Source organism: Neomonachus schauinslandi, chromosome 7 (assembly GCF_002201575.2).
Source record: "Neomonachus schauinslandi chromosome 7, ASM220157v2, whole genome shotgun sequence".
Lineage (NCBI taxonomy): Eukaryota > Metazoa > Chordata > Mammalia > Carnivora > Phocidae > Neomonachus > Neomonachus schauinslandi.
Genome location: NC_058409.1, coordinates 51,346,251 through 51,371,187, shown reverse-complemented (window position 1 = coordinate 51,371,187; position 24,937 = coordinate 51,346,251). Strand labels below are relative to the sequence as shown.

Genomic DNA, 24,937 nt, shown 5'->3' with positions numbered 1-24,937 from the left:
TAAGTCACTATGGATACCAGATAATATGTGTTTTATAAGGTACAATTGTTAGCTAAGCAACTTGTTATAATCCCTAACAACCTTAGTTTTAATGCCATGGTTCTCTAAGTTTTCCTTCTGAAAAGTCATTCTGTGTTAAGATGGCTTGTAGAGGCCTTTTCAGGAAAGCACTGGTGAGTCAGGAATAGCTAATACTCTACTTACACTATGAGTCCCTGGGAGTGCTTTCAATTGAAGGCATTGATGCTTAAGAATTCAAACACTTCTCCATAAACAGCAAGGAAAGTAGAAAGTCTCCTTCTGTCCTGTTTCCTAATTCAGAAAGCTGTCCTCTGCCAAATTTCTCTATAGGGCAGAAGCTAGCCGAGCAGAGGCTCCATAGCCAAATCACAGAGGTCACCATGACCTGTGGGAGCCCAAGAGACTATTTCAGGCATTGTAATTTATTCAAGTGTGCATAAGGATTGTTCTTCTGGGATTTTCAAGTCCATTAATGAGAACGCCAGAAAACAGTGGTTTTCATATGAGAAATGATAGTATCACTTGAGAAGGTTTTATTTTTTCATTATCAGGAAAGGTGGATTATAGACTCATTTCACATATCATTCCACAGTGCTCTTACCAAAATCCTATTAATCCCCAGAACTGTTACTGTAGAATTAACCCCTGTAGCAGCAGGAACAAGAGCAGTAGCTTTCTTTTCCTCTAAAGGTCTGGCTTAGTTCATGGTTTTCAGAAAACAAAAAAGATTATGTAATCAACACTTTTCAAGAAAACTGCAATTAACAAGGCTAATGCCACACCATTTGGGACTCAGCGTCTGTCACCAAGCTCTTCATGGACTTGTGTGGCAAAGAGAAAAATGAAGATTATAATTCTGATGAAAGCATGTTACCTGCTAACCACAGCGTTTTTTGGAATCTTGCTTCCCTCCAGGGCGTGAAGGAGCACAAATGTGGGATTTGTGGGCGGGAGTTCACTCTGTTGGCCAACATGAAGAGACACGTGCTGATCCATACCAACATTCGCGCCTACCAGTGTCACCTCTGCTACAAGAGTTTTGTGCAGAAACAGACCCTCAAGGCACACATGATCGTCCACTCTGACGTGAAGCCTTTCAAATGCAAGGTGGGCAGTGGGCCCCAGGAGGGATGCGGGTGGGGAGGACTCGAGGGTTGTTCTAATGCCCTGTGGGGGAGAATCTCCAGGAAACTTTCTACTGTGTCATCAGGTGGGGTCACCGAGGCTCAGAGTAGGTCTGTGGCCAACCCCAGGCCCATCTGCTGCTCTGTTCCTCTTTGCACCACCTATGCTCACACCAGCCCTTAGCCGGTCCCTGAGAATCCTGCCCTGTTTGTCTCACTGTGAAATCAGAGTGTAGAGGGGAGGAGGGAGCCAGTAGGGGAGGTCTGAGGATGGAAGGCCCATTTGGGGAATGAGGTTGTTAAAGGACGAAGGTGATGTGGAGAGTTCCCATTCCAGAAAGGAGCAATCGGGTATAGTCCTCTTCTCCTTACAAGCCAATAAGTAGAATAGAGAAAGGAGTCACAGAGGCTTCTAGCACTACCCCTCCTGTCTCATACCACCCCCCTTGCCCTCCTGACACTTGGACTGAGCCGTGTAATTTGAGGGCAGGTCTCCCAGGCAAGATGAATGAGATTCTGAGGTTAGCCCCTCCGATGACCTCAGAAATGCTTGTTTGGGTCAGGGAATAACTGTGAGCACAGTCATCTAAAGTGTTTCTCGTTTGTTCCTAAGTACCATGGAGTGCAAGGATTGAGCATCTTCATTAAAATGTCTGTATCAGGTTAACCTGGTTGGATTTTTATTTTATCAGCGGAGATAACGTGGGAGCTGGAGATTTGTAAAACTCAAGGCAATGACTGTTATTAGTTAGAAATGCTTGGGCTTTCCAGACTGTTCCCCTCTCCTCCCATCCCCTCCCCACATTGCTTCCCTTCTCCACCTCCAGAGTGAGAAGGAATCTTGCCGAGGATTGGGTAGTTTAATTCAAGGAATGTACGGGCACGTGTCATCCCCATTGTGAAGAGAGGGCTGAGGGGGAAGGAGAGGGGAACCCCACCTTCAGTTAGAGCCTCTCTGTTTGAAATGGAAGTCTTCCTTCTCGGTTACTGCATGTCTGATAGGGTCCCGATGATATGCTCTGTCCATCCGAGGGGCTGTTCCTGCTTTAATCCCTCTACAGCATGTCCCCTGTCCCCCTTCCCCACTTGAAGGAACCCCCTGTGAAGCTAACTGCTTTCCTGTGTTGGCCACTCCTGGACGGGGTGAGAGGGGTCAGGAACCAGAGCTTCCCTAGACCTCTATGAGCATTCTCTGGAGGTGGGGGAGGGAGGTTTCTCCCTCCAGCCCTTTCCTGCCACCCACTTGTGTTTCCCCTCCTTTCCTTCAAGTTCCCAGTGGTTTGAAAGTCAATTTATGTCCATCTGGAGTCATCTGAGCCGAAGGGGGAGGAAGCTGCATGCAGATGGAGCTACAGAATTCATAGTGTCTGGTGCAAAATGAAAATGTGAGGCCGCTTGTTCAAACATTATTAAGAATTTCAAGGTGTTAAACTCAGGACCCTTCTGAGTTGGGGCCTGTGTGACTGCATTGGTCCCATGTCCATGAGCCAGCCCTGGCTGCACGAGCCTGTGGATTCCATATCCCACCTCTTTGCTCTCTCGTTAGGCACCCTTGATTTCCTTCCCACTTCCCACTTGAGCCCAGGGGTTTGCTCTTTCCTACAGTGGGGGTGCAAACAGGCGCTGTCGGTCACTCTTCATGTGTTACGCTGAGTGTACTCTTGGGTTTTGAGCACAAACTGTGTTTTTTATCTTATCAACTGGTGGCCGAACATGCACCTTGTTAAAACACGAAGGGAGCCATGCTTGCCATCCCTTCCACACCTGTCCAGTCCAGCCAACTCCCACTTCCACCTCATCAATTCAGGTCCAGCAGTACGGGTTAAACCAGGCAGAAAATATCTCTGAAACAAGGGCTATGTCAGGGAGCAGAGCCGATACAGAAAAAGGACTTGCAGGCTGGGTTTGATCTGGGGACATAGGGGCAGTTCTGTGTGCCTACCTCAAGGGCCTTGGAACGGCCTGGAGAATTTCTTGAGCCAGGTGGTATCTGAGGGTTTAGAAGGTTCTCTCTGGTACCAGTGCACAGAAGACTGCATATTATAGTGCAACCTGGGCCCAATGATCAGTGAGCCAGCTTTGCCCATGCTTTATGGGCATTGGGCATCCACCATCCACCCCAATGATAGTGTACCATACAGGGCTCAACGGGTGCCTGAGGTTCCACTCTGTGGTTCAGAAACTCAATTTGACCTCTCCTTGAGGGTGCATTAGGCTCTGTATGTGTGCTCACACCACCTGATTGCAGGATGAAATGCCAGCTCTGAGATGATGCACAGTTTATATTCTTCAGTAGCAGATGGGCCTGTTGCAGGAATTGGACGAGTCATCTGCAAAGGCCACCTTTCCCTGGTGGAGGGGTTTTCCCAGGAGACCACACTATGGGTCAGAAGGCTGCCTAGGAGAGTGTATCTATCATTAGAAAAAAACAAGTGGCTGTTGAAAGGTACTTTGGTCAAGCAGGTGGCCCTTCTCCATTCTTAGACATTTCTGAAACAAGGACAGGGGTCAGTCACCTCACTGAAGAGCCATCTACCTCCAGGGAGGTGCCAGAAGCATCTCCTTGTCCCCATCTCCCTGCTAAGTGCTCCCCTGCTTGGTGTCCTCTTTGTGTCATCACCCTTCTTCATTTCAAAGGAATTTCAGTGCATGTCTGAGTTTACAGAGTATGCGACAGGGCTCTATGTGTTTGTAAACTAGCTCCAGATCCCACTGTAGGATATTGTGTCCTGTGGACTTCACTCCCCATCAGTGTCGTTGTGGATTCTTGGAAATCTGGCCCTGAATGGAGGTTGATGGGACTTTGGGAGTTGGGTATGGAATGGAGGGCCATTTGCTGATCGCTACAAAATTCACAGTCAGTCAGAGATGAGTTGCTGGCTGACTGCATAGCGATGTTGGAGAAGAGGCCCAGAAAACTCAACCCAAGCTTTATTGTGGGGGTAACAGGGAGGAGATGTTCCCTTTACATGACTGACATGGCTGGAAAAGGAGGCAGACCTTGCTCCAATCATGTTCCAAGAGTTAGCTCTGTCTTTTTGACCCAAAACCTTGTAAAAAGGGGAGATTGTTTAAGTAACAGATTCTACTTTCTTGGGTTTCTCACCACTAAAAATCCTTCCTAACCTAAAGCACTCCCCCCCCCCCCCCAGCCCCGTTGCAACATGGACTGGCTCTCTCTGGCCCCATGCTCAGTGGAAACAGCTGTCCACAGCAAGCAGAAACATTCGCTCACTGTGAGATTAAGCATTAACAATAGGACGGAAAATTAGAGGAGAGGAAAGGTTTCCATTCTATATTTCTTTTTTTTTTTCCTTAAAAAAAAAATTACTGCCCTTCTGGGCTCTTTTGCTATTGGCTCCACTTCTGGACTCCCTGCTTCTTGGAGCCAGCTGGAGGATCTCCAAAGACCTGCGCCTGTAGACTTAAGCCATGTTTCAGAAATATGCTTCCCAGATTCTGCGTAAGCACGCAGGGGTTGATTTGGATGCTATCCTTGTAGCAGCCACACTCCATAATAGCAAAGAACCAGCTGCCGTCTTTGGGAAACCTGTCCAGGAAAAGCAGCCATCCAGAATTTCCGGGACAAATTCTCCTTTGAGATGGGTGAAGCCGGGAGCTGCCTAAGTTATGAATCACCAGGTCATCTGCAGCCTCGTCTGAGGCAGAGGCCCGAAGGCGGAGGGCAGAGCTGATAGAAGAGGATGAGGTCTCCTTGGAAAGGGTCCCACCACCTTTGCCACAATGGCTTTGCTTGGCACTCCAGCTCTTGGATGCCCCATGGGGGACAAACCGGCTGGGGCCTGTGAGGGGCCCAGAACTTTGGGTCAGGGCTCTCAGGCTGGCATGGAGGGGGTTAAGGCAGTGACCAGATAGCAGCCTTTTGGCAGCAAAGCCCTCCTCAGCAGAAGGAAGGATATAGCTGTATGAACTGCCTGCTTAACAATGCCTCACATGTCCCCAGGGGCCCGCCTGCAAATAGATTTCATCTTGCTTTCTCTTGTACTTTTCAAAGCTTCCTGTTTTCTCACGGTCCTTTTGGACAGTTTACAGTCTCTCTCTCTCCCTCCCTCCCTCTCTCTCCCTTTGAGGAAAGGAACACCCTTCTTATTAAAAGAGAGAGAGAGAGAGAGAGAAGAATGTAAGGGAAGGGCAGTTTAGCAGAGGCCATTCTCCTCGGCTGCAGGCTTCAGCTCTTTGACCTTTTCTCCTAGAATAGGAAAACACAGGTTTCCTGGTGCATCTCAGTCCTCAGGCTCAGATGAGGCTGGTTGGCACGAAGCGGCATGCCTCTTCTTGGCTCTGTGGGCCTCTGGCCAGGGCTGCCTGCTGCCATCACCCAGTCTCTGCACGAAGCCGGCTTCTCGGTGTGGCTGGCTGGCTGCATTGTCACTGCAGCTCACGTGAAGTGGCCTGAGGTGCCTCCAGGCCCTGGACAGCGAGGGACGGGGCAGGAGGAGGCCAGAATTCAGAGGAGTGAACAGGGCTTCGGCCAGCTATTTAAAGGGCTGAGGATTGCGGAGCCGCATAAAGGGCTTTCCCAAAGGCTGCAATTCAGGATGACTCTTCTCTTTCCAACCACGTTTCTCAGTGCTGGGTCAGGCACAACTCCTTCCATTTCTGTACGTCTCAAGTGACCTGGCAAGTATTTGCTCAAAGGATTCCTTACTTCGTCCTCCCTCTAATATTTCCTCCAAATAATTTGGTTTAAAAAGCACTCTTACCTGTAAAGATCTTTCTATTTCCAGAATATAAAGGAGTCTACTAGGTACATGGTAATGATAATAATAAGAGCTAATATTTATTGAGCTCTTACTATTTGGCAAGACCTTTGCATGAATTATCTCATTTGATCCTTGCAACAGCCTTCATAAGGAACTATTATTATCATTGACATTTTACAGAAGAGAAAATGGAGCAAGTTCTCTATCCTTTTGAGCTCTCACCATCACCTCTCTGCTCTGCTATCTCCAAACCTAATGATTTGTACAACCCACTTTTATAGGACAGTTCAAAACATTTGTTCCAATTTTCTATTAAATGTTGAGGTCCCCCTCCATTTAAAAAGTAGGCATAAAAGTGTGTCTTTGATGGAGAAGCTGAGATTTAATGTCAGAGGCACACGAATACCCCTCATTAGAGCAACTGAGAATTCAGGAGGGGCAGACTGGTTGAGATGACCACCTGCACCATGACATCTGAGACGTCACCATTCCAGTAGCTTCCTGTATCGACAGCCACCTTAATTTAATCCCCACAGACCTTGGCAGGAGATGATTCAGCAAGTCTTGACTTGGGTAAGCTCTTAGCCTCACACCTCATGATTACAGGGGCCTTGACATAGACTGACTGCTTTCCCCAGGAAAAGAAACTAGCATTTTGGTGATCCCTCCCAACTCTTCTTCTTCCTTCCAGTCTACTTCCCTTTCTCTCCAAAATGATTCTTCTTGGAGCTCACATCTCAAACCCCACCCAAGGGTGCCATATTTAATTCGCCCAGTTCTCTTTTTCTGGCCTCTCTTCAGTAACAGTGACTGAGAGGTCTCTCTCTGAATTTCACAGACATAAAATATCTTCTACTATGTGGATAGCCCTGTGCTTGATATTGAGGTTGGCCACAAAGAAAAGGAAGGTAGCCCTTGCATTTCAGAAGATAACCTAGGGTTCCTTTTAGTGCCCCAAACATCTTTCAGAGTTGACACACCTTCATTCAACCCTGCAAAAGCTTTCCATCGGTTGGTCCAGTAGGCTACCATAAACCATGAAGGATAACTCTGATATATAAAAAATAAATTTTACCATCAGCACAAAATAAGTGTCCTCTACCAGTCACCTTCTGATAATATAGCTGACCAGTCATGCCCTACAGTGGACCTTCCCTCAAGCCATATGCTTTGACTTCAGGGAACAATATCATTTTAATGTCCTGATATACTCATGTACCACTAAAAATGTTTCATGATTTTCAGGAGTGAATGAATTGAGTTAGAAAAACATTATATTAGACAAATACACACTGGGCTATGTTAAAGGATCATAAAATGTGGCTTGTCCAAAGCTAAAAAAGAATCTGGAAATTACTTATCAGTAGCCATTCTGATGTGTGCACACATCTCTGTGTGTTGGGGTGGGAGTGGGATGGGGAAGGGGAAAGGGAAGTGGGACCTTGGGGCAGGTGACCTGCACGATCCCTCTGACCTCTAAGTTACAGCAGCTGTGGCAACAGCGAATAGTTGGTCATTATCACAGCTGTGATCACTGTGTTGCCTATCGTTTAAGGTTGAATAGAGTGCCTGAAACTACTTAATGAAGTAGAAACAAAAACAAATGGCACCCTATACATTCTTCAAGGTTTGGCTAAAATTCCATCTCCTTTATAAAAACCGTTTCAGACAAGTCCAGATTCTAATACCTTAGCAAGTAGAGGTAATACCTAAAAGTAGAATCTCTCCTTTATAGGAGCCAAGTACAGAAGGCACCCAACTCTTCAATTCTGTCTGGTTTAAACTACCATGAGACCCATCCAAGCTTGAACTAGTGCAGTAGTCTGATCTTGCAGCCTCCAGCTCCACGTGTCTTGTGCTTAACCACCCAGGGCTTCTGCTGTTTTCAGATCTTTTGCTGCAACCTCACTCCAAATAATCAGGAACCATCCCACAAACCAAATGAGATATACTTTTTCTAAAATGAATCATGAGTGGAAATACCTAATGTAGAATCTCTAGATTCAAAGCTTTCTTTCCCCCTTAGTCAGGATGGAGAACTGGATAAACTAAGCTAAGCTAATAAGTAATACTGTACCAGAACTTCCACACATGTGCAAAGCTGAGTCACAGATTGATTCATCTTACTAAATTGTCTCTATTGAGAATAAAAGAAAGCAAGTATCCATCCCACACGTAGGGCTTCTCCCCAGGACGTTAAAATTAGGCCAACACTCTCAGTCTTTTCCCTCTTGGGTCACCTTTTCCACATGAATGTGGTGTGCAGATGCTCTGAATACTGAGTATGGGACACCAGTATGCCAAATTCATTCTTGCCAGTAAGGAAGTAAAAAGGGAAAAAAGTACTTAAAAACCCCAAATATGAATCATTTAAAAATACAGAACCAATTATTCATTATCCATGCGTGGATTATCTGTGACAAAGTTTTCATCCCAGCTGGCTGCCTCTTACCACCCAGCATTCTTTTCGGCTGGCCTCCCAAGGTCATTGTTTGTTAGGTCTACGCATTCTTCCAGGGCCAGTTAAGTCTCATCTCCAAGGCCACCTAACAGAAACGGTGCCTTCTTTAATAAACATTCAATCCAGGATCCCCAACACTATCCCTGAAAATCTCTCTCTGTGAGAAAGGAAAACTGGTGTCAGCCTCAGGGGACACTTACCTTGAGTCCTCTCTCCAAGCCATCTCTCCCCCCATCTCGCTGCCCTCCCGACATGGGCCTCTGAGTTTGGGGAGGGAAGGAAGATGTTCCTTCTTAACACTCTGGCCTTAGCACAGACAGAAAACCCTTCTTTCTATTCTTCCCAGCACAGCTGAGGGAGGGCTGGATCCTCTAAACCCTGCTCTGCTAGGGCTTGGGGACAAGAAAAGGAAGGAAGAGACCCAGAGCAGCAGATTCTGTTTTCCACCTTCTGCATCTGCATAAATTGCCTTCGAAAAGGCAGTCCAGTTCTTTCAAAAGAAGTTGGAGAACCACTGTTCTGATCCATCATGCATCTGCACTTTGTTGGAAGAAGAAATGACAAAACAACAAAAAGAAAGAAATGAATAAAACATGTTTACTTTTTGTATAGCTGAGATAATATTTTTCAGTACTTCAAATCTCTGCCCATAGAGAAGACATATTCCTTCCTTTAGCTCTCTGTTCTTTCTAATTTTGACATCCATCCCCAAAATAAGCAAATTAAAAAATTAGAAACACATTGCACGATACAGTCTAACAGAAGAGTTATGCTGAGGGGACACAGGATGGTGTGGTGGTTTACCATGTGGCCTCTGGTGTCTAGTGGCCTTAGTTCATTATCCCAGCTCCAGTACCCATTAGCTGTGTACCTTGGCTGAGTGCCTTAATCCCTCATTTTGTCCCTCTGTAAAATGGGGGTGATAACAGCACCCATCTCATGGGATTGACATGAGAATTAGATGTGATACTCCATGGCAGACTTAGGACAGTATCTTCCATGTTATAATGCTCCATAAATATTAAACAAGTAATCATACACTTACGATTAAAGTGAAGCACACTTTGAGCCATTGTTTTTCACATCAGCATTTCTCCTTTTCTACAACCTGCATTCAAATGAAGCTGAAACAGGTCTGCAAGTTTTGCCTTGTGTTTAAAAATCACTGTGTAATAGGAATACAATCTCATGAGTCCATTCCTACTGGCTCCACTCTGAGCCGGGCACAATCCAGGCCCTCCCTGACGTCACTGGGGACATTTCACTTGGAGGCCGCTTAAAATGCCAAGATCCAAACAAAGGAGTAGCACATCCATCCTCATGTGGGCCTGGGTGTGGGTTCATCTGGGGAGGGCCCACCACCATGAGTAACCTGTCTTATCCTCATCATTGTTTCTGACAGCTGTGTGGGAAGGAATTCAACCGGATGCACAACCTAATGGGTCACATGCACCTGCACTCTGACAGCAAACCCTTCAAGTGTCTCTACTGTCCAAGCAAATTCACCCTAAAGGGGAACCTGACACGCCACATGAAAGTCAAGCACGGGGTCATGGAGCGGGGCCTCCATTCTCAAGGTAATCACTCTTCCAGGAAGCACCCAAGGCTGCTGAGGCCAGTGGATAACAAAAGGGAGCTGAACTTGTTTTTAGGGGGCTTTACTTTGGGGGGCTATTCCTGTAGTTGAAAAGGGATCAGAATTTTCAAGACCGCAGCAGAGGAAAAAGAAGAGTCTTACAATGTTACTATAACAAATAGAATGCTAATATCTGAAGGTAGTGCATAAAAGTGAATCATAGAGGAGAAATTGGAATATCCGAACGACACCCGTCAGTACCGTTACTAGTTTTTGCTCCAGACACCACATCAGGTGTCCTGTCTCCTTTAATCTTTAAACAACTCAAGGCGAGAGGAACTTCTATTACCTCCATTTTACAGATGGGGTAACTGAAGCTTCAAGATACTGATTTTCCCAAAGCTGCTCAACTCAAAAGTGGCAGTCAAGATTTGAACACAGACCTTCCTGACCCTAAAGCCTTTAGTGGATCTTTTTCATCGCACTGCTGTTAAAGGACATGTGATTTTTCTTTCCTTTATAAAAAACAGGTCTGTAAGCTCTGCATTTGCAGAAGTGTACCTGTAGCAGGCTAGGTCTCCTCGTGTTCACAACCAGATGCACCCAGGGACAGTTTTCCTGCTTGGTGGGGCTAATTGGCCCATATGCAGAGCACAGGCTGCTGCCTCCCCTCACTGAGTCCTCACTGAACCAGTAAAAAGTTCTTGACTCTTCCATTTTCTCAGTCCCAGGGCCCTTAGCTGTGAAGAGTTTAGGTTCCCAATCCACTAAATTCAGCAGGTTGCTCTTTAGTCACTTAAACAAGCGGTCCTTCAACAAGCAGGCAAGAAATGCACCTCTATCCCAAACAGCACGCTACGTGCTGCCAGAAAGACCAGGGAAGTGAGACCATCTTTGCTCCCTGGAAAGTCCGTGTTGGGGGAGAGCAGGCACACACTGAGGTAACTTACAAAACGCTGTGAACTGCTGTTTTCTGATACTGGTGTGATTAAAGCGCAGTGCCATGCACTTTAGAAATACTATTGTTTGTGCCCACAATTTCACAAAGTAGCCTGTGTTATTCCCATTTTATGTAAGAGGAGACCAAGACCAAGAGGCGTTATAAACTGTTCAATGTCATACACCAAATCTGAAGGCAGAACTGGGACTCCAACTCCAGAATTTCTGAATGAAGCTGGCGCCCACTACACTAGGTGAACACATGGGGTGATCTGTTCTTGTTGGCTGCTTCTCCTACCCTTCTCAGAGAGCTGGTCAAATAGGCACACGTGTTCATAAATACAACACACACGTATACCCACAGCATGAAACAGAATGATTATAGTTTTCCTATTTTTCACGGCACCCACTGAGCTTACACTGCTCCTGAGTGACAGGGAGCTGTGGTCATCACAAAACAAAGCCTAGAGTTTATGCAAAAGCTCTGAAAAAATTCTGGTTAAAAAATAAAAGCCGTTTTCTTTCCCCAAGATTGGTTTTCTCCTGAATTATTCTTTGCATCTCTAGTTGCCTGAGCCAATTTCAAACATAGGCCTGGATTTTTCCAGAATAGGTGAAGTTTGTTCAATCGCTGGGCCTGGGGACAGAAGGCAATGAGGAGACAGTCCTCCACTTGAAAGCCTACCCTGGTCATCGTGTCTTACCCCACATGGGGGCTCAAATCCTAAAAGGCACCTAACGACTCTGTCATTCTTCTGGAAAAATAAAGAGCATCACTATATATCAGAGAGATGCTTTGAAAGTTAACAGACTTTCAACAATTTTAATGTTTTCATCTACAGAAGGTGTTAGCACTTTTTCACTCTAGTGTTTGAAATGGCTCAAAAATCATGACTCAGATTAAAAAGATCCTCCCCGTGCCCCTTACATGATTAAAGGTATAGACAGCTTCATTGCCTGACAATATCGTAAGGCAGGCTGACTTGGACCTTTGCCCTTATGTGCTCCCACCCTGGAAGCCTGATTGTTCCCACCTCCTCCTCAGGGCCTGATTGCTGGCTCGCCAGGACCAGAGACCTTCAAGATCAAATCGGGCAGAATGTTACCATGTGTTTATTGGCTCCTGAAAAGTCCCTCCCTGCAGGGCCCTCAAACTGAAACTGAAAGTGAGCCCCTTGCGCATGGCTGTGGCCAACAGCAGAGATACTTGTGGTTGGACACAGGGGCTTTGGATCTCTTTGTGCCCTCTCTATCTGTGCTTAGGGGCCTAGTTATGGCGTGGCCTTCTTGGCCCAAAATGGTAAATATAATTTTTTCAAGATGAAAATACCTTTGTTATGGTTTTGTTTTTTCTTATGGTAAAATATATGCTCACTGAAAATAATAAGAAATATATTAGAAATGAAAAGAAAAATGTTAGAATCACCTAATGTTTGAGATTTGATGTAAATTCTTCCAGATATTTTTTGATAGATAGATAAAATTGGGACTGCACTATAAATATATATATGATAAATATGTTTTTTACTTAAAATATATAGAATACCTTTTTATGACTATTAGTAGGTCTCTACATCTTCTACATGTGGTTCATTGTATTATTTATCTAAGTAAACCTCTATCATTTCAGTTTCACTGTAAAAAAAAATGTGATGAGCATCCTTATACATTTTGTGCACCTGTATGACTATTTTCATAGTTTAAATTCTCAATTGTATAATTGCTCAGTCAGAGCTATGCTTATTTTAAGCTTTTGGTACATGTTGCCAGATTTACCTTAAAGAAGTTCTACTGATGTAAACTACATCTGTGACAAGGCCCATCTCTCCATAGCCTTACTGGGAATTTATTTTTATTTTTTATTTTAATTTAATTATTTTTTTAAGTAGGCTTCACACCCAGCGTGGAGCCCAACACAGGGCTTGAACTCACGACCGTGAGATCAAGACCTGAGCTGAGATCAAGAGTCAGACGCTTAACCAACTGAGCCCCCCAGGCGCGCCTAGGAATTTGTTTTTAAAATGTAAAATGAAACTATACTAAATGGCCCTGGGTACCACGCAATGACCCATTTTCACAGCTATTCCTGGGGCCTGAATATTGCTTTTGCTCTCACAGGTTTTGGAAGGGGGAGAATTGCCCTGGCCCCGACGGCAGGAGTGCTCAGGAGTCTGGAACAAGAGGAGCCCTTTGACCTTTCCCAGAAGCGTGGGGCAAAGGGGCCACTGTTCCAGTCAGATGGGGAGAGCGCCCGGGGCAGCCCCTGCCATGAGGAAGAGGAGGAGGACACCAGCTATGAGGTGGAGCGAGACAGCCCGGGCCTGGCCCCACAGAGCAGGCAGCCCTGCACACCCCACGATCTACCCACCCAGCCCGAGCCAGCTCCCAGGGCACTCGAGGACCCCTGTGAGGAGGAAGAGGAGGACGACGACGAGGACAAGCCCAAAGGAGAGCACCAGGAGAGGAGCAAGGACAGCCTTGGGGCAGAGGGCAGCCCGGAGAGAGAATTCGCCCTCAGAGAAGAGTGTCTCCACCTCAGGGCTCTGCAGAGTGCCCGGAGGGGCCCCTCCTTTTCTGATTACTTGTACTTCAAGCACAGAGATGAGAGTTTAAAAGAATTACTGGAGAGGAAAATGGAAAAACAAGCAGTGCTTTTAGGTATCTAAGTGGACAGTTTTCAAATTGCGTTTGGAAAATGAGAACTAGGCAGTTCAAATATAGCTTTCTGCATGAGTTGTCATTTGCTGGAGACTGGCAAATGGTGCAAATCTTTATAAATGGCTCAGACTACATGAGCAGGGATTTGTCCTCAGTAATGTAAAAGCTTCTCAGGTCTTTCCTTGGCCCCTTGATTTCTAACACACATGCAGGGTCCTCTTCAGTGCTATTTTATGCATCTCCACTATAATAGACTGTACATATTCTAGAGACCTAATTGTAAGCTGATGCCGAGGTGCTTTTAGAAATTCTATTTTCCTTTGACTAATATGCAATACATGGGAAATTTTTTTTAGTTGCAAAAATATGGTAACTTGCACACATCCAACTAAATCATCATTGATAAGGTAATGTGTCAAGCACCATATTTTTGCAGATAGATGAAAACATTCCTAGTTGTATATATGAAAATCACCTTTATTAAATAAGCCAACATACCAGAAATGACAAGAAGAGTGAGGTATTGAAGAGGATATTCTCAAGTGGTTGCTGCAGATGTAAGAGAGAAGTTTAAGAAAATATGAATAATTTCAACTAATGAAAGACCAGCAGTTCTGAGCTTCCTGCCTGGGTCTGCCTTGTTCTGCTCCAGCTGCCTTCATCAGATGTGGCATTTGGAGCGTATTGTCAGATGGCCCCAAAGTGGTCAGCGTCTGCAGGCTCACCCCTTGTGTCCTGAGCAGAGCTCCTTCCTGGAGACCTTGTTCTGAGGCCCCGTGCCCCATAAAGTAGCTGCAGGAAGAGCTGTCACCTTGAGCAGTGGCTTTCTCCTGGGGGCGTGGTCGGGAAGTCTTGCAATCTGAGTGCTGCTTCTTTAGAATATTAGAATCACCATCAGCTAATTACTGCTAAGGGAGATTCTGGACTGTGTTCTCAATGCTGCCTGCGCAGTAGAATCATCTCGGGGAACTTTAAAAAAAAAATACCAATGCTGAGGCCTCAAGCTCTGAGATTCTGATTTAATTTGGTCTAGAGTGGAGCCCCAACTTTGGTGTTTTTTAAAAGGTTCCCCCTGACGATTCTTCTGTGCAGGAGGATCGAGAAAGACTGACTGGGCTAATAGGGTGGCTCTCTTGGACTCCATGAATATGTGTTTCTGGCTTCAGACTCATTAAAATATGGAGCAGGAGACCTTGAAATCATACTGCTGACCTAGGGCTTCTTACCTGTTCCATAAGACCCTCACAAGGACACAAACACACGCATGCATGTGCATGTGTGCACACACACACACACACTCACACACACTGTATAAACACACACTCTTTGTATTAGAAGATGATGCCTGTGATGTTTATGGTCACCTAATATGTTTAAAAATATATAGCCAGCCTACAGTGACTCATTATTTCTTCCTAGATGCTTGAATCATGATTCTAGTGAGTGGCCATGACTGTCATGGGTGGGTTGAACCCAGCCAGTAGGCTTTCCTTAGGCACCAGTGCCAAGTAAAGCAGTGCTCACGGGATGTTGCAGATCTGTGACTGACCATAAGCAGTAACCCTCTGGTACTGTGTCTGTGTTTATGTAAAAACTGCCTCTTGGTTGGTAGTTTCAACTCTTATTTGTAGAGCGAGGTACTGTTTATTGTGTTGCTTTCTCTCCTCCTGAAGTTCCAGTACATTTCTTGAGAAGACCTGGCCCGTGTCTGACTGCTGGATGTCAGCTTTTTCTCTTGGCCAAGGTGCTTCCCCCTGACACTCACTGACTTCTAATCATCCCCCCATGGGCTTTGTCAATCCCTGACGCATTTCTCCTGCCCCCCTCGCCTAAAGCTCTTTCCTTCAGCCTCACCACCACTGCAAATGCCAAAGCTGTTTGGGTTTCCTACCGCCACCTGTGTCCTGAGGTCAGGCTCCTGCAAAGGGGATGCTGAAGGAAATAGTTTGGGTTTCTGTGGGTACAAGCCCAACTCTGTGCCGGGAAAGTGTCCCAAGTCCTCGGAGGGGTGACTTGCCTTCCAGTCATTACTGATATAGTTCATTAGTGCCTCTGATCAAATCATGCAGGAGGCTGGCTGCATGGTCTATGAGGCCTCCAGCTGTCAGGGTCCCATTACAAGTTCATTCTTTCAGTAGCCTATAGTAGTTGAAGACATACTTCCAGTGTGTTCTGGGCATGGCTCGCCAGAACCAGGAAATCTAGAATAGCAAGCTCTAGTCTTTTCCAACCAAATGAATCACATGGGAATGTTTGAGGATCAAGTTCATGTTGAGATGGAGAGAGTATGGTCTAGAATGATGGTTTCCAAATTGTGGATCAAGGGGCCAGAAGTCCCTCTTAGGTCCCTCCAAAGCTGCTAGAGGAGAAGGAGAAACTCTCAGCCCTCACACCCTCTTCACTCAAAGTGGCTCACATTTCATCTGTTTTTCATGTTAGCCTTTCAAGTAAAATTTCATTTTGAGGGGAAAAAATGCCTAAGAAAAGTAATTTAAAAAGTGTTAGGAAGTGTATTATAAAGCCTGTTTTTAGTTCTTGACTCTGGGTATGAGAGACTTAATTAGATCTAGCCTGATGATAAATATAAAATATACACTGACCTTGTGAGAATTAAGGCTAAAATCTTGGTTTTGTATGTTGTTGAGTGACCACCATCCTGATTTGCCTGGCCCAACCCTGGTTTATACCTCTGCCCCAAGATAATTGCTAAGAGTATTACCTCAACTCTCAGAAGTATCCCAGTTTGGGTGAGAAATTACATGGATACCTCATGTGTAAGTGCAGAGCTAAGGGAAGGTTGGCCAACCTTGCCTACTGGGCTAATTAATGAGAATGCAAACCTGAAGGACAGCACGTGGGGGTCACCCTGAGAGAACTGAGGGGCAAAACCGTCCAAGGTTATCAGCACTCTAAGGGCTAGGGCAGCATAACATTCACCCTCTTGTGACACTCTGAAAATAGGTCACTACCGAAAGCTTTCCAGACTTTTGACCGCTGTCACTCTGAAACAGCCAACTGACCAGCCAAGTGGCGTATTTCTCTTTTATCCTTTTTATTCAGGCCTATGATCACCTCCCTCTTTTTGCCTTCTAATTCCTCTCTCATTCTTTCTTTTTTAAAAAATTTGACTCCCCATTGGCCATGAGACTGAGGCTGACCTTTCATAACCCCACAAGGGTAACTGGTATATTTGTATACAAGTAGCGGCATGAGAAAGTCCAATGTGCATACTGTATTTATTAAGCCCTAAAGACATTTAATAAAATATTAACATCGCATTTTGAATCATGATCTTTGTCTGCTTTGCTGGAACAAAATGTAACAGAGCTAACATTTAAAAGCCTTCACATATTTGGACAACATTACACCAAATGTTGATTTTGTACAGAATTCTGGCTTGCTATTTAAATATGAAAACTCCAAGTATGTAGTAACCCAAGTTGTGAATATCGCTTTCTGCTTCAGTGGAAAAGCAGTTTACCTGAAAATAGCATGTAACCTATATTTTGTTAATTTAAGCAAATAAAGACATGTTGAAAAGGCTGAGTTAATTATTTGCAAATACCTGAAATTTTGCTAGGAAACTACCATTGTCAGTGTCTCGCTCCTGCCCTCATCCCTTCTGCCAGAGTAGTTCCCTTTGGGGCTTCAACCCCAGGGAGATAGATGTTGGATTCTCCCTGCCTCAAGGTTTCAGAAAGGATTCATGAAGCTCAGACCATCTGGAGGGGGGTGACACTTTCCTCATCCTCTTTATCTTGCCCATTCAGAAAAACTAGTTCTGGAAGGGTGTCATGAGGAAGTGGGAAGTGAGCAGCAAGATTGCCTTAGTCTGCGTCAAGTTCTTTGTAGGATACAGTTGAACCAAGAGGCCATGTACTATACTGGGCATGAGCATAGGTTCTGGTATCAGGTTCCTGGGTTCAAAGCCCAACTCTCCTACTTGCAATCTTTGAGACCTGTGACCGGTTTGTGAACCTCTCCGTGCCTCCATTTCCTCACCTGTGATAATGGGATTCGGAACCTTCCTCACCAAGTTGTTTGTAGGTTAAATGAGTTAATATATGCAAGACGCTTGAAAAGTGCCTGGCTCATGGTGCATGCTATGTGAGAATTTGCCATTATTGTCACCAACAAAGTGGCCAGAAGACAGAACACTCAGCTCTCCCTTCTCAGCTTACAACGCTGTGTCGGCATGGAAAGTCGCCATTTCTGAGAAGGCTTCCCTTTTAAACATCATACACCACTCTACACCACGCATGGTGCTAGGTGATCACACACTTGATTTTATTCAAACCTCACACAACCCTGAGAGGCAAATTTTATTTCCATTTTACTGATGAAGAAATGGAGGCTTGGCAGAGTGAAATAAGTTGCTCCAAATGACCTAGTTAGCAAGTTCCTCATTTGCCGCCAAAGCATGTACAAGGTTGGGTTCTTTGGGAGTAGATGATGAGACAAATCTGGGTGCAAGATGTTTTCCAGGGATTAGAGCCAGTGAAAAGAAAAGGGAGGAAAGAAGGCTGAGTAAAGAGAGAGGACGAACTGTGTGTGATACAAGCCTGCTAAGCCTCACTCAACATAGCAGGTAGCTCATCGCAAGGATTGCCCATCAGAGTTGTGCCATGTTGAGCAGAGATGCCCAGGCCTTTGCACACACCCCCTTGCTCAGTCACCAGGTATGGGCTGTCCTGGAAAGGGCAGGACCTCAGGACGGTGTGACTCTGTAGCAGGGACAGACCTTGAAGGAACCAGTGGCCAGAGGTTGTCTACTGACTGACGGCTTGATACAAGTCCTTCCTTGAAGAGACACTGCTTGACTCATCCCTTGTCTACCACAGTCCACCCCTTGTGTGACTCCAGTCCACTTGTTCATGTACGTTCATGGAACATCTCCTCCAGCATACCAGTGGGCCTCTCTTTCTGAAGGAAAACTTAGAAGAGGAAGATGAGTGGGAAAAACTTTAGCCCCCACTACTGTAATTAGCCTAGGAGACACAGCCAAAACTCATCTTCTCCTTCCTCCACTACCTGTCAGGATCCCTGTCACCATCAGATACCACCTCTGCCAGTCTCAGAACCTGCCAACACCTTGATCTTGAAATTCCCAACCTCCAGAATTGTGAGAAATAAATGTTTATTGCTAAAGCTACCCAGTCTATGGTATTTTGTTATAGCAGCCCAAGTGGACTAAGACACATGCCCTTTTCAGAATGAAGTTTCTATACTTGTTCATTTGTAGTCACAAGTAGGAAAGGAAGTACCAAAAGAAACCCAAATGGGTGATCTGGGTTCCACATATATTCCTCCATGACCCATTTTGTAACCACAGCCTTCTCCCTCCTGATGATTAGGTTGATTACCTCTGCCAAAATGGTGACTCCATTCTTTATCTGCTGGTTCCTGGAGACAAGGAACAAAAAATGCCCAGATAGCAGCTGTAGCTTCTAATTCAATGGTACCCTTGCTGTATCCCAGGTGAAAGTGTATCCCTTTTTGAGGATGAGAATCTCTAACCCTACAGAACCCAGAGTGACAGGGATGAGAAGTATAACAGTGTGTTACTGTGAGTATTGACTAGGGCCGGGGCGGGGGGGGTGGGGCACTCCTGTCTCTACCCTTGGAAGTATAGGTCTGTTCCTATGACAAAGAAAACCCCTGGATCTTCAAGATGAAAAGGACTCAATATAGTCAACTTCTCACTAAGTGACCGGTTGATCTTCCTAAGCAATGGTGCCATATTGGAAGGTCAGCATCAGTCTTTGTTGCTGGTGTGTTGGATATTCAGCAGTGATAAGAGATCATTCTTGGTAAATGTACTTTATGCTGTTGGGCACATGTGTAGCCTCCATATCTATCACTGTGGCTACTTCATATGTTTTTTGTTCTGTTTTGTTTTGTTTAGCACTGGAGTGCCTGTTGATAGGGGGATGAAGTCAACTGGCAAGGTCATTGTCTGCCTGATTTTTTAATTTCTCTTCCATGGTGCATGCAACCTGGTGGATGTTAACATGTGATACCAAGATTTTCATTCTTGTGTTCACTCTCATACATCCATCCACCCTACAAAGAGAATAATAATGAATACCTACTTTAATTAGAGGGATCAGGAATTGTCTCTCTGAAAAAGTGACATTTAATTTGAGAACTTAAGGATATAAGGAGTCAGCCATATGGGGAAAACCAGGGGAAGAGCATTCCAGACAGAGCAGACAGCATGTGCAAAGGGCTGTTGTATAGGGAACATGGCCAGTGAGACACCCAGCAGGGACAAGAGTGATGTAAGGAGAGGCTGACATGGAAAGCCACTGGGCAAGGGGGGTGAAATGATGAGATTTACATGTTCTAAAGCTCATTCTGGCTGTAGTGTGGAAGACGGGTTGGAAGGAAGCCAGGATGATGTTGGGAGACCACTAAGAAGCAGTTTTAATAGTCTGTGAGAGTTAACATTGGCCTTGATTAAGGAGGTAGCAAGGAAGAGTTAGGAGTGGACGGTTCAAAAGCTCTTTTGGGGGTCCAGTTGGTTTGTTCTATTGAAGGCTAATCGTCATAATAACAAAAATGTATATTTTTCTAAGTACAAAATAAAATGCCACTTAATACAAAGTCTATCTCCTCACATAATGATAGAAGGGATGAATTAGAGTCTCAGAGCTATCATAAAACCCATGCTCTTTACTCAGTTGGCAAGAGAGCATATTTACCAAGTAATGTAGGTAGAATTAAGCCCATCTGGTTTCTTGGGTTTTGTTCTGGGTTACAGTTGCTAATGAAATAAATAGTCAGGACCAAAGAAATCAATGAAGCTTCTCAGACAGAGATCCTGACAAGGAATGGCAGAAGTGAGGACAAATGAGCACACAATTAGAAATCCGAAAACCAAGGAAAGACGCTAGAACTCCCAAGACCACAAGCGAGGCTGCAAAAAGTCCTTTTTGTCTCTGTAGGCCCTGAGGACATCTCTGATGCAGCCAGTAAAATAATGCATGTTAATAACAATGAACTTGCCTGTTTATTCACTAGATGCCCTCCAAATAACATTTTCCTTTTAAGCTCTTCAAAGGGTGACAGTACCATCATCCGGAAATTTTTATCCAGTGCACACATTGTTCTGCAACAATGCAGAATAAATGGGATATTGTCATATTTTAAGTCCCCAAATTGAATTGGCCCACGGCACCACAGTCAGCACCCGAAGAAGAAATAAAACACAAAAACGTGTGGAAGGAATTGGCTCCTGTCCTTAAGGAACACACAGTTCCTAGAGAGGCCTATGGAGGCTGGCAGGAACATGGCTAATGGTTTTTCAAACCTCCAAAGCCTTCAAACTGAAAACTGTCTTCCCTGTGAAAACCCAGGTGTGAACACGGCCTGAATCCTGAGATGCTGCGGCATTTCATGGTTTTGTACTGCAGAGCCAAGCCGAAAGTAACTTCCAGTAACTTCCACTACAAACTTGCTGTAGCAAGTGGAGGAAGACATGCTCATTTGAGCTGGGGAGTGACCCTTAGAGGGTCCCGAGGGACCCAGTATCAGTGGCGCTCACTGCTTCCTCTGCCCTGGATGCAACAATATATTAAGAGAGAGAGAAAAAAAAGAGGAGGCTGGTTCTTTTCATGATTTTCCTTTTTAATTTTTGTTGAAAATGAAACTGTGTTCTCTTGATCCTTCAAACAAATGGAGGGGAACTGGAAGCCCAAACGTTTCTCTTCGGCTCCCCAGAGAGGGCGGCTGTGTTTGTAGTGTGATGTGGGAAAAGTGCTTGTGTGTCCGCTGCATTGTCACGTCGTACCAGCGTGATTTGCAGTAGGAAGTGTGCGACAAATATAATCTTTATGTAAGAGAAAGTGATGGAGCCACAGTCTTTGAATCCAAAGATCTCAGTTTGCCCTTCCTCCCTAAGACGTGCTTCTCCTGACCACAGCAGCCCCCCATCCTCATTAGATGATGAAAGAAACACAAGAACACTCTCTGAACTTGACCCAACATTGTCCAGCCAGAAATCTTTGTTATTCACAATGCCCTAGGGCAGGGCAGGGGCGACAGGAGGGAACTTGGAAGGACATGCCAGAGAATACAGAAGCGTTGCGAAGAGGGCTATTAAAGTTTCTGGCATCACACCTGAAGAATCATTTTAAACTGATGTTTGCAATATGCGTTGCGAGTCTTCACTGGGCGGATCTTAATAAACAAACGGTCTTTGGAAGGAAAATGAAGAGATTACGTTAAGAGACATCTAAAAGGATTATAAAGATATTTCTTCCATTTTAGCAATTCATCATTGTAAGCACACTGGCAAATAATTTTGTTTCTTCTTCCAGAAAGTAGTAATAATGAAACTGTTCTCCAACTTCTGTCAGGAGAGGGGAGGGATGAGGTAAAATCTATTCATCATTCTGGACTTGCAGAGATGATAGCTGTGTCATTTGCCATTGTTGAAGGACAGCTTCCCTTCCAACTTGTCACAAGCCTAGCCTTTGCTTAGAGTGGCACGTTCTCCAAATCGGGCTAATATTTAAAATCCTCAGCTGTGGTTTTGAAAGACTGTAGACACAGAGCATTGAGTCAACTGCCTCTTCTCCTGAAAAACCAGCTGAAAAGAAAAGAAAGATGAAATCCCCAGCAATAGCAGTCTTTAAAGGAAGAAAAAGCAAAAACCAAAGCAAGGTTAGGCAGAGCTTTCTAAAGAGATCATTACAATGCCGGCCTCTCAGGGGATATTCAGTAAACATCACTGAGAATAATGATGCATCTCTAGGAAGTAGGCACCACCGACAGGGTCTAATCCCCTCCGAAGTCACTCTAAGCCCCTATCTGAGACACAGATGATTTCGTGGATTTCAAAGGGCTTGTCTTTCCAAAAGCTCCCGTTCCTGGTGGAGGAGGGCTAGTCAAGGCCAACCCCGGCAGCTCCTATTTCCCCTGCCTCTGGGCTCTGTAATCCCTGTTCTGAGGGAGGCGGTAGCAGCTGGTGGTGATGTTTGTACAACACCGCGAATGTAATTCATATATCCACAGGTTTTATAATATATTCTTTTTTATTGTGATAAAATACACATAACGTAAAAATGACCATTTTAACCATTTTCAAGTGTGCACTGCAGTAGCATTAAGTACATTTATAATGCCATATAACTATCACCACTATCCATCTCCAGAACTGTTGCATCATCCCAAACAGCAACTCTGGACTCACTGAACACTAACTCCCCACTCTCCCTCCCCCTGGCCCCTGGTAACCTGTATTTTCCTTTCTGGCCCTATGAATGTGACTACTCTAGATTCCTTCATCTGTTCAGCTGTTATTGCTGAGATCCATATTGTTTCATAAGCTTGTGTTTTTCTCATGAATATAAACAGAAAATAAAGGATGAGCTGGAGTTTTTTCCTTGTAAATAACGTAAGTGGAATTATACAATAGTTGTCCTTTGTGTCTGGCTTAGTTCACTCGACGTTACTGTTGTCAAGGTCCATCCACATTGTAGCATGTGTCAAAACTGCATTCCTTTTTAAGTCTGAATAATATTCCATTGAATGTGTAGACCGCATTTCCACGTATCCATTCACCTGTCCTGGTACAAACAGTTGTGTTATTTCTACCTTTTGGCGATTGTGAACAATGCTGCCGAGAACAGTGGTGGAGAAAGATCTGTTTGAGTCCCTATTTTTAATTCTTTGGGGCATATACCTAAAAGTGGAATTACTGGGTCATATGGTAACTCTCTGTGTAACTTTTTGAGGAACCACCAGGCTGTTTTCCGCAGTAGCTGCACCATTTTACATTCCCACCAGCAATGAACAAAGGTTCTAATTTCTCTGCATCCTCTCCAACACTTGGCAATTTTCCATTTTTTGGATAACAGCCATTCTAATGGGTATGAATTGGTATCTCATTGTGATCGTAATTTTTAGATTAACACATGTAAATTCCTTCGTCTGTTCAGCTGTTAATGCTGAGATCCCTATTTAGTTTTATCATCTCCCTGTGTTTTTCTCATGAATATCAACAGAAAATAAAGGATGGACTGGAGGTTTCTCCTTGTAAATAGAAACTGAATAGTCCAGTGATTTATGTAGCTTTTATTCTTGTTGTCTTGCCATTGTTTTGTACCTCCTATTCTTCAAAGAGCAAGGACTCTGCTTGAATTTTGAAAAGAAGTCTTTATTCCAGTTGTTTTCCTCCATTTTACCAGTCTATTTTCTTTTTAGGCCTCTGTTCCTATTTTCCCTTGACCCTGAATAGTCAGGTGCAACTAACAGCTAGAGCAAGCTGGCTGTACCCTTGGGTGGCCCTTGTAACACTTGTACCAAAAAGATTGAGGGCAGTCTTCCCTGGGACTTGTCTGTAAACAGTCGGGAGAAACGCACCTTCCATGGGAGTGGGGGTGGGAGGACGGAGACGTGCAAGTACCCAGGGGCAGGAGTAGAACACACATCCGCCACAAATCAAGTCCCCAGGAACTGTCTATCTTCTTGTCCAAGGTCGCCAATTTTAAATTGTACAAGCTTCCCAAAACAACCCCCAAATCAAAAAACCTCTATTCGACATTTGTTTGTTTGAAGAGAATGAACCAATGTGGCTAATCTTGTAGTAATATTTATGTTTAGGGATGAAAGCCTCTATTTAGTCTCTAAGACAATGGAATAGAATTCGTTCACCAAAACCTTGACACTTACTCTTAAACTAAAAATGTGTCTGCAGTATTTGCCAACCATTATTTTCCCATTTGAACTAAAAAAGGGGGAAGATATCAACAACTCCACTTATCCAATGAATGTTTATTGAGCACCTGCTATGTGACAGGCAGTGTGCTGAGAGGCTCTGGAGATACCAGAATGAGCATTACAGACCCAGTCACTCTCCTAAATAAACTTGTGAGGGGGGCACCCTGGGTGACTCAGTCAGTTAAGCATCTGCCTTCAGCTCAGGTCATGATCCCAGGGTTCTGGGATTGAGCCCCACATTGGGCTCCTTGATCAGCAGGGAGCCTGCTTCTCCCTTTCCCTCTGCCCCTTCCCCCTCCTTGTGGTCTCAATCTCGTTCGCTCTCTCAAATAAATAAATAAAATCTTTAAAAAAAATAAAATAAACTTGTGAGGCCATTATACATAAAGGCCATTGATATGAGTAACTTAAAACAACAATATATCAGTTATAGAGAAAATGTACAGATTATGAGCAGAATAATTATGTTCCTGTTGAGAGAATGATTCTAGAATTCTTACCTTAATTAACTATAATATTAACATCTATTACAACTATTGCTTAATAGTGGTATTAATTAGCAGGGGTTACCACCTCCCCTCCCTCCAACTTTTAAATATCTTCCCTGACACTGGAAATTCCTTTTCGGGGCTTTACAAAGTAACAGTGGAGAAGGACTTGAGAGCTAAGTATTCTAAGTGCCATGCAGCATGGTTCCTGCCCTCCAGGA

At 44.6% G+C, this 24,937-nt stretch overlaps 1 protein-coding gene across 2 annotated transcripts in view; it reads left to right on the top strand.

Annotated features, from left to right (window-relative positions):
* The window catches only part of ZNF366 (zinc finger protein 366), a 76,763-nt gene extending 52,209 nt beyond the window's left edge, over window positions 1-24,554 (top strand). The window contains exons 3-6 of one of the 2 annotated variants that reach the window (XM_021700291.1): window positions 937-1,128; window positions 9,733-9,907; window positions 12,964-13,145; window positions 24,245-24,554. In XM_021700291.1, the coding sequence (XP_021555966.1) occupies window positions 937-1,128; window positions 9,733-9,907; window positions 12,964-13,145; window positions 24,245-24,289 (594 nt within the window). In that variant the 3' untranslated portion in view covers window positions 24,290-24,554. Of the gene's footprint in view, window positions 1-936; window positions 1,129-9,732; window positions 9,908-12,963; window positions 13,512-24,244 lie in introns of those variants that run through there. The other variant, XM_021700282.1, reaches the window with a different exon arrangement.
* Window positions 24,555-24,937: the final 383 nt, after the last annotated feature.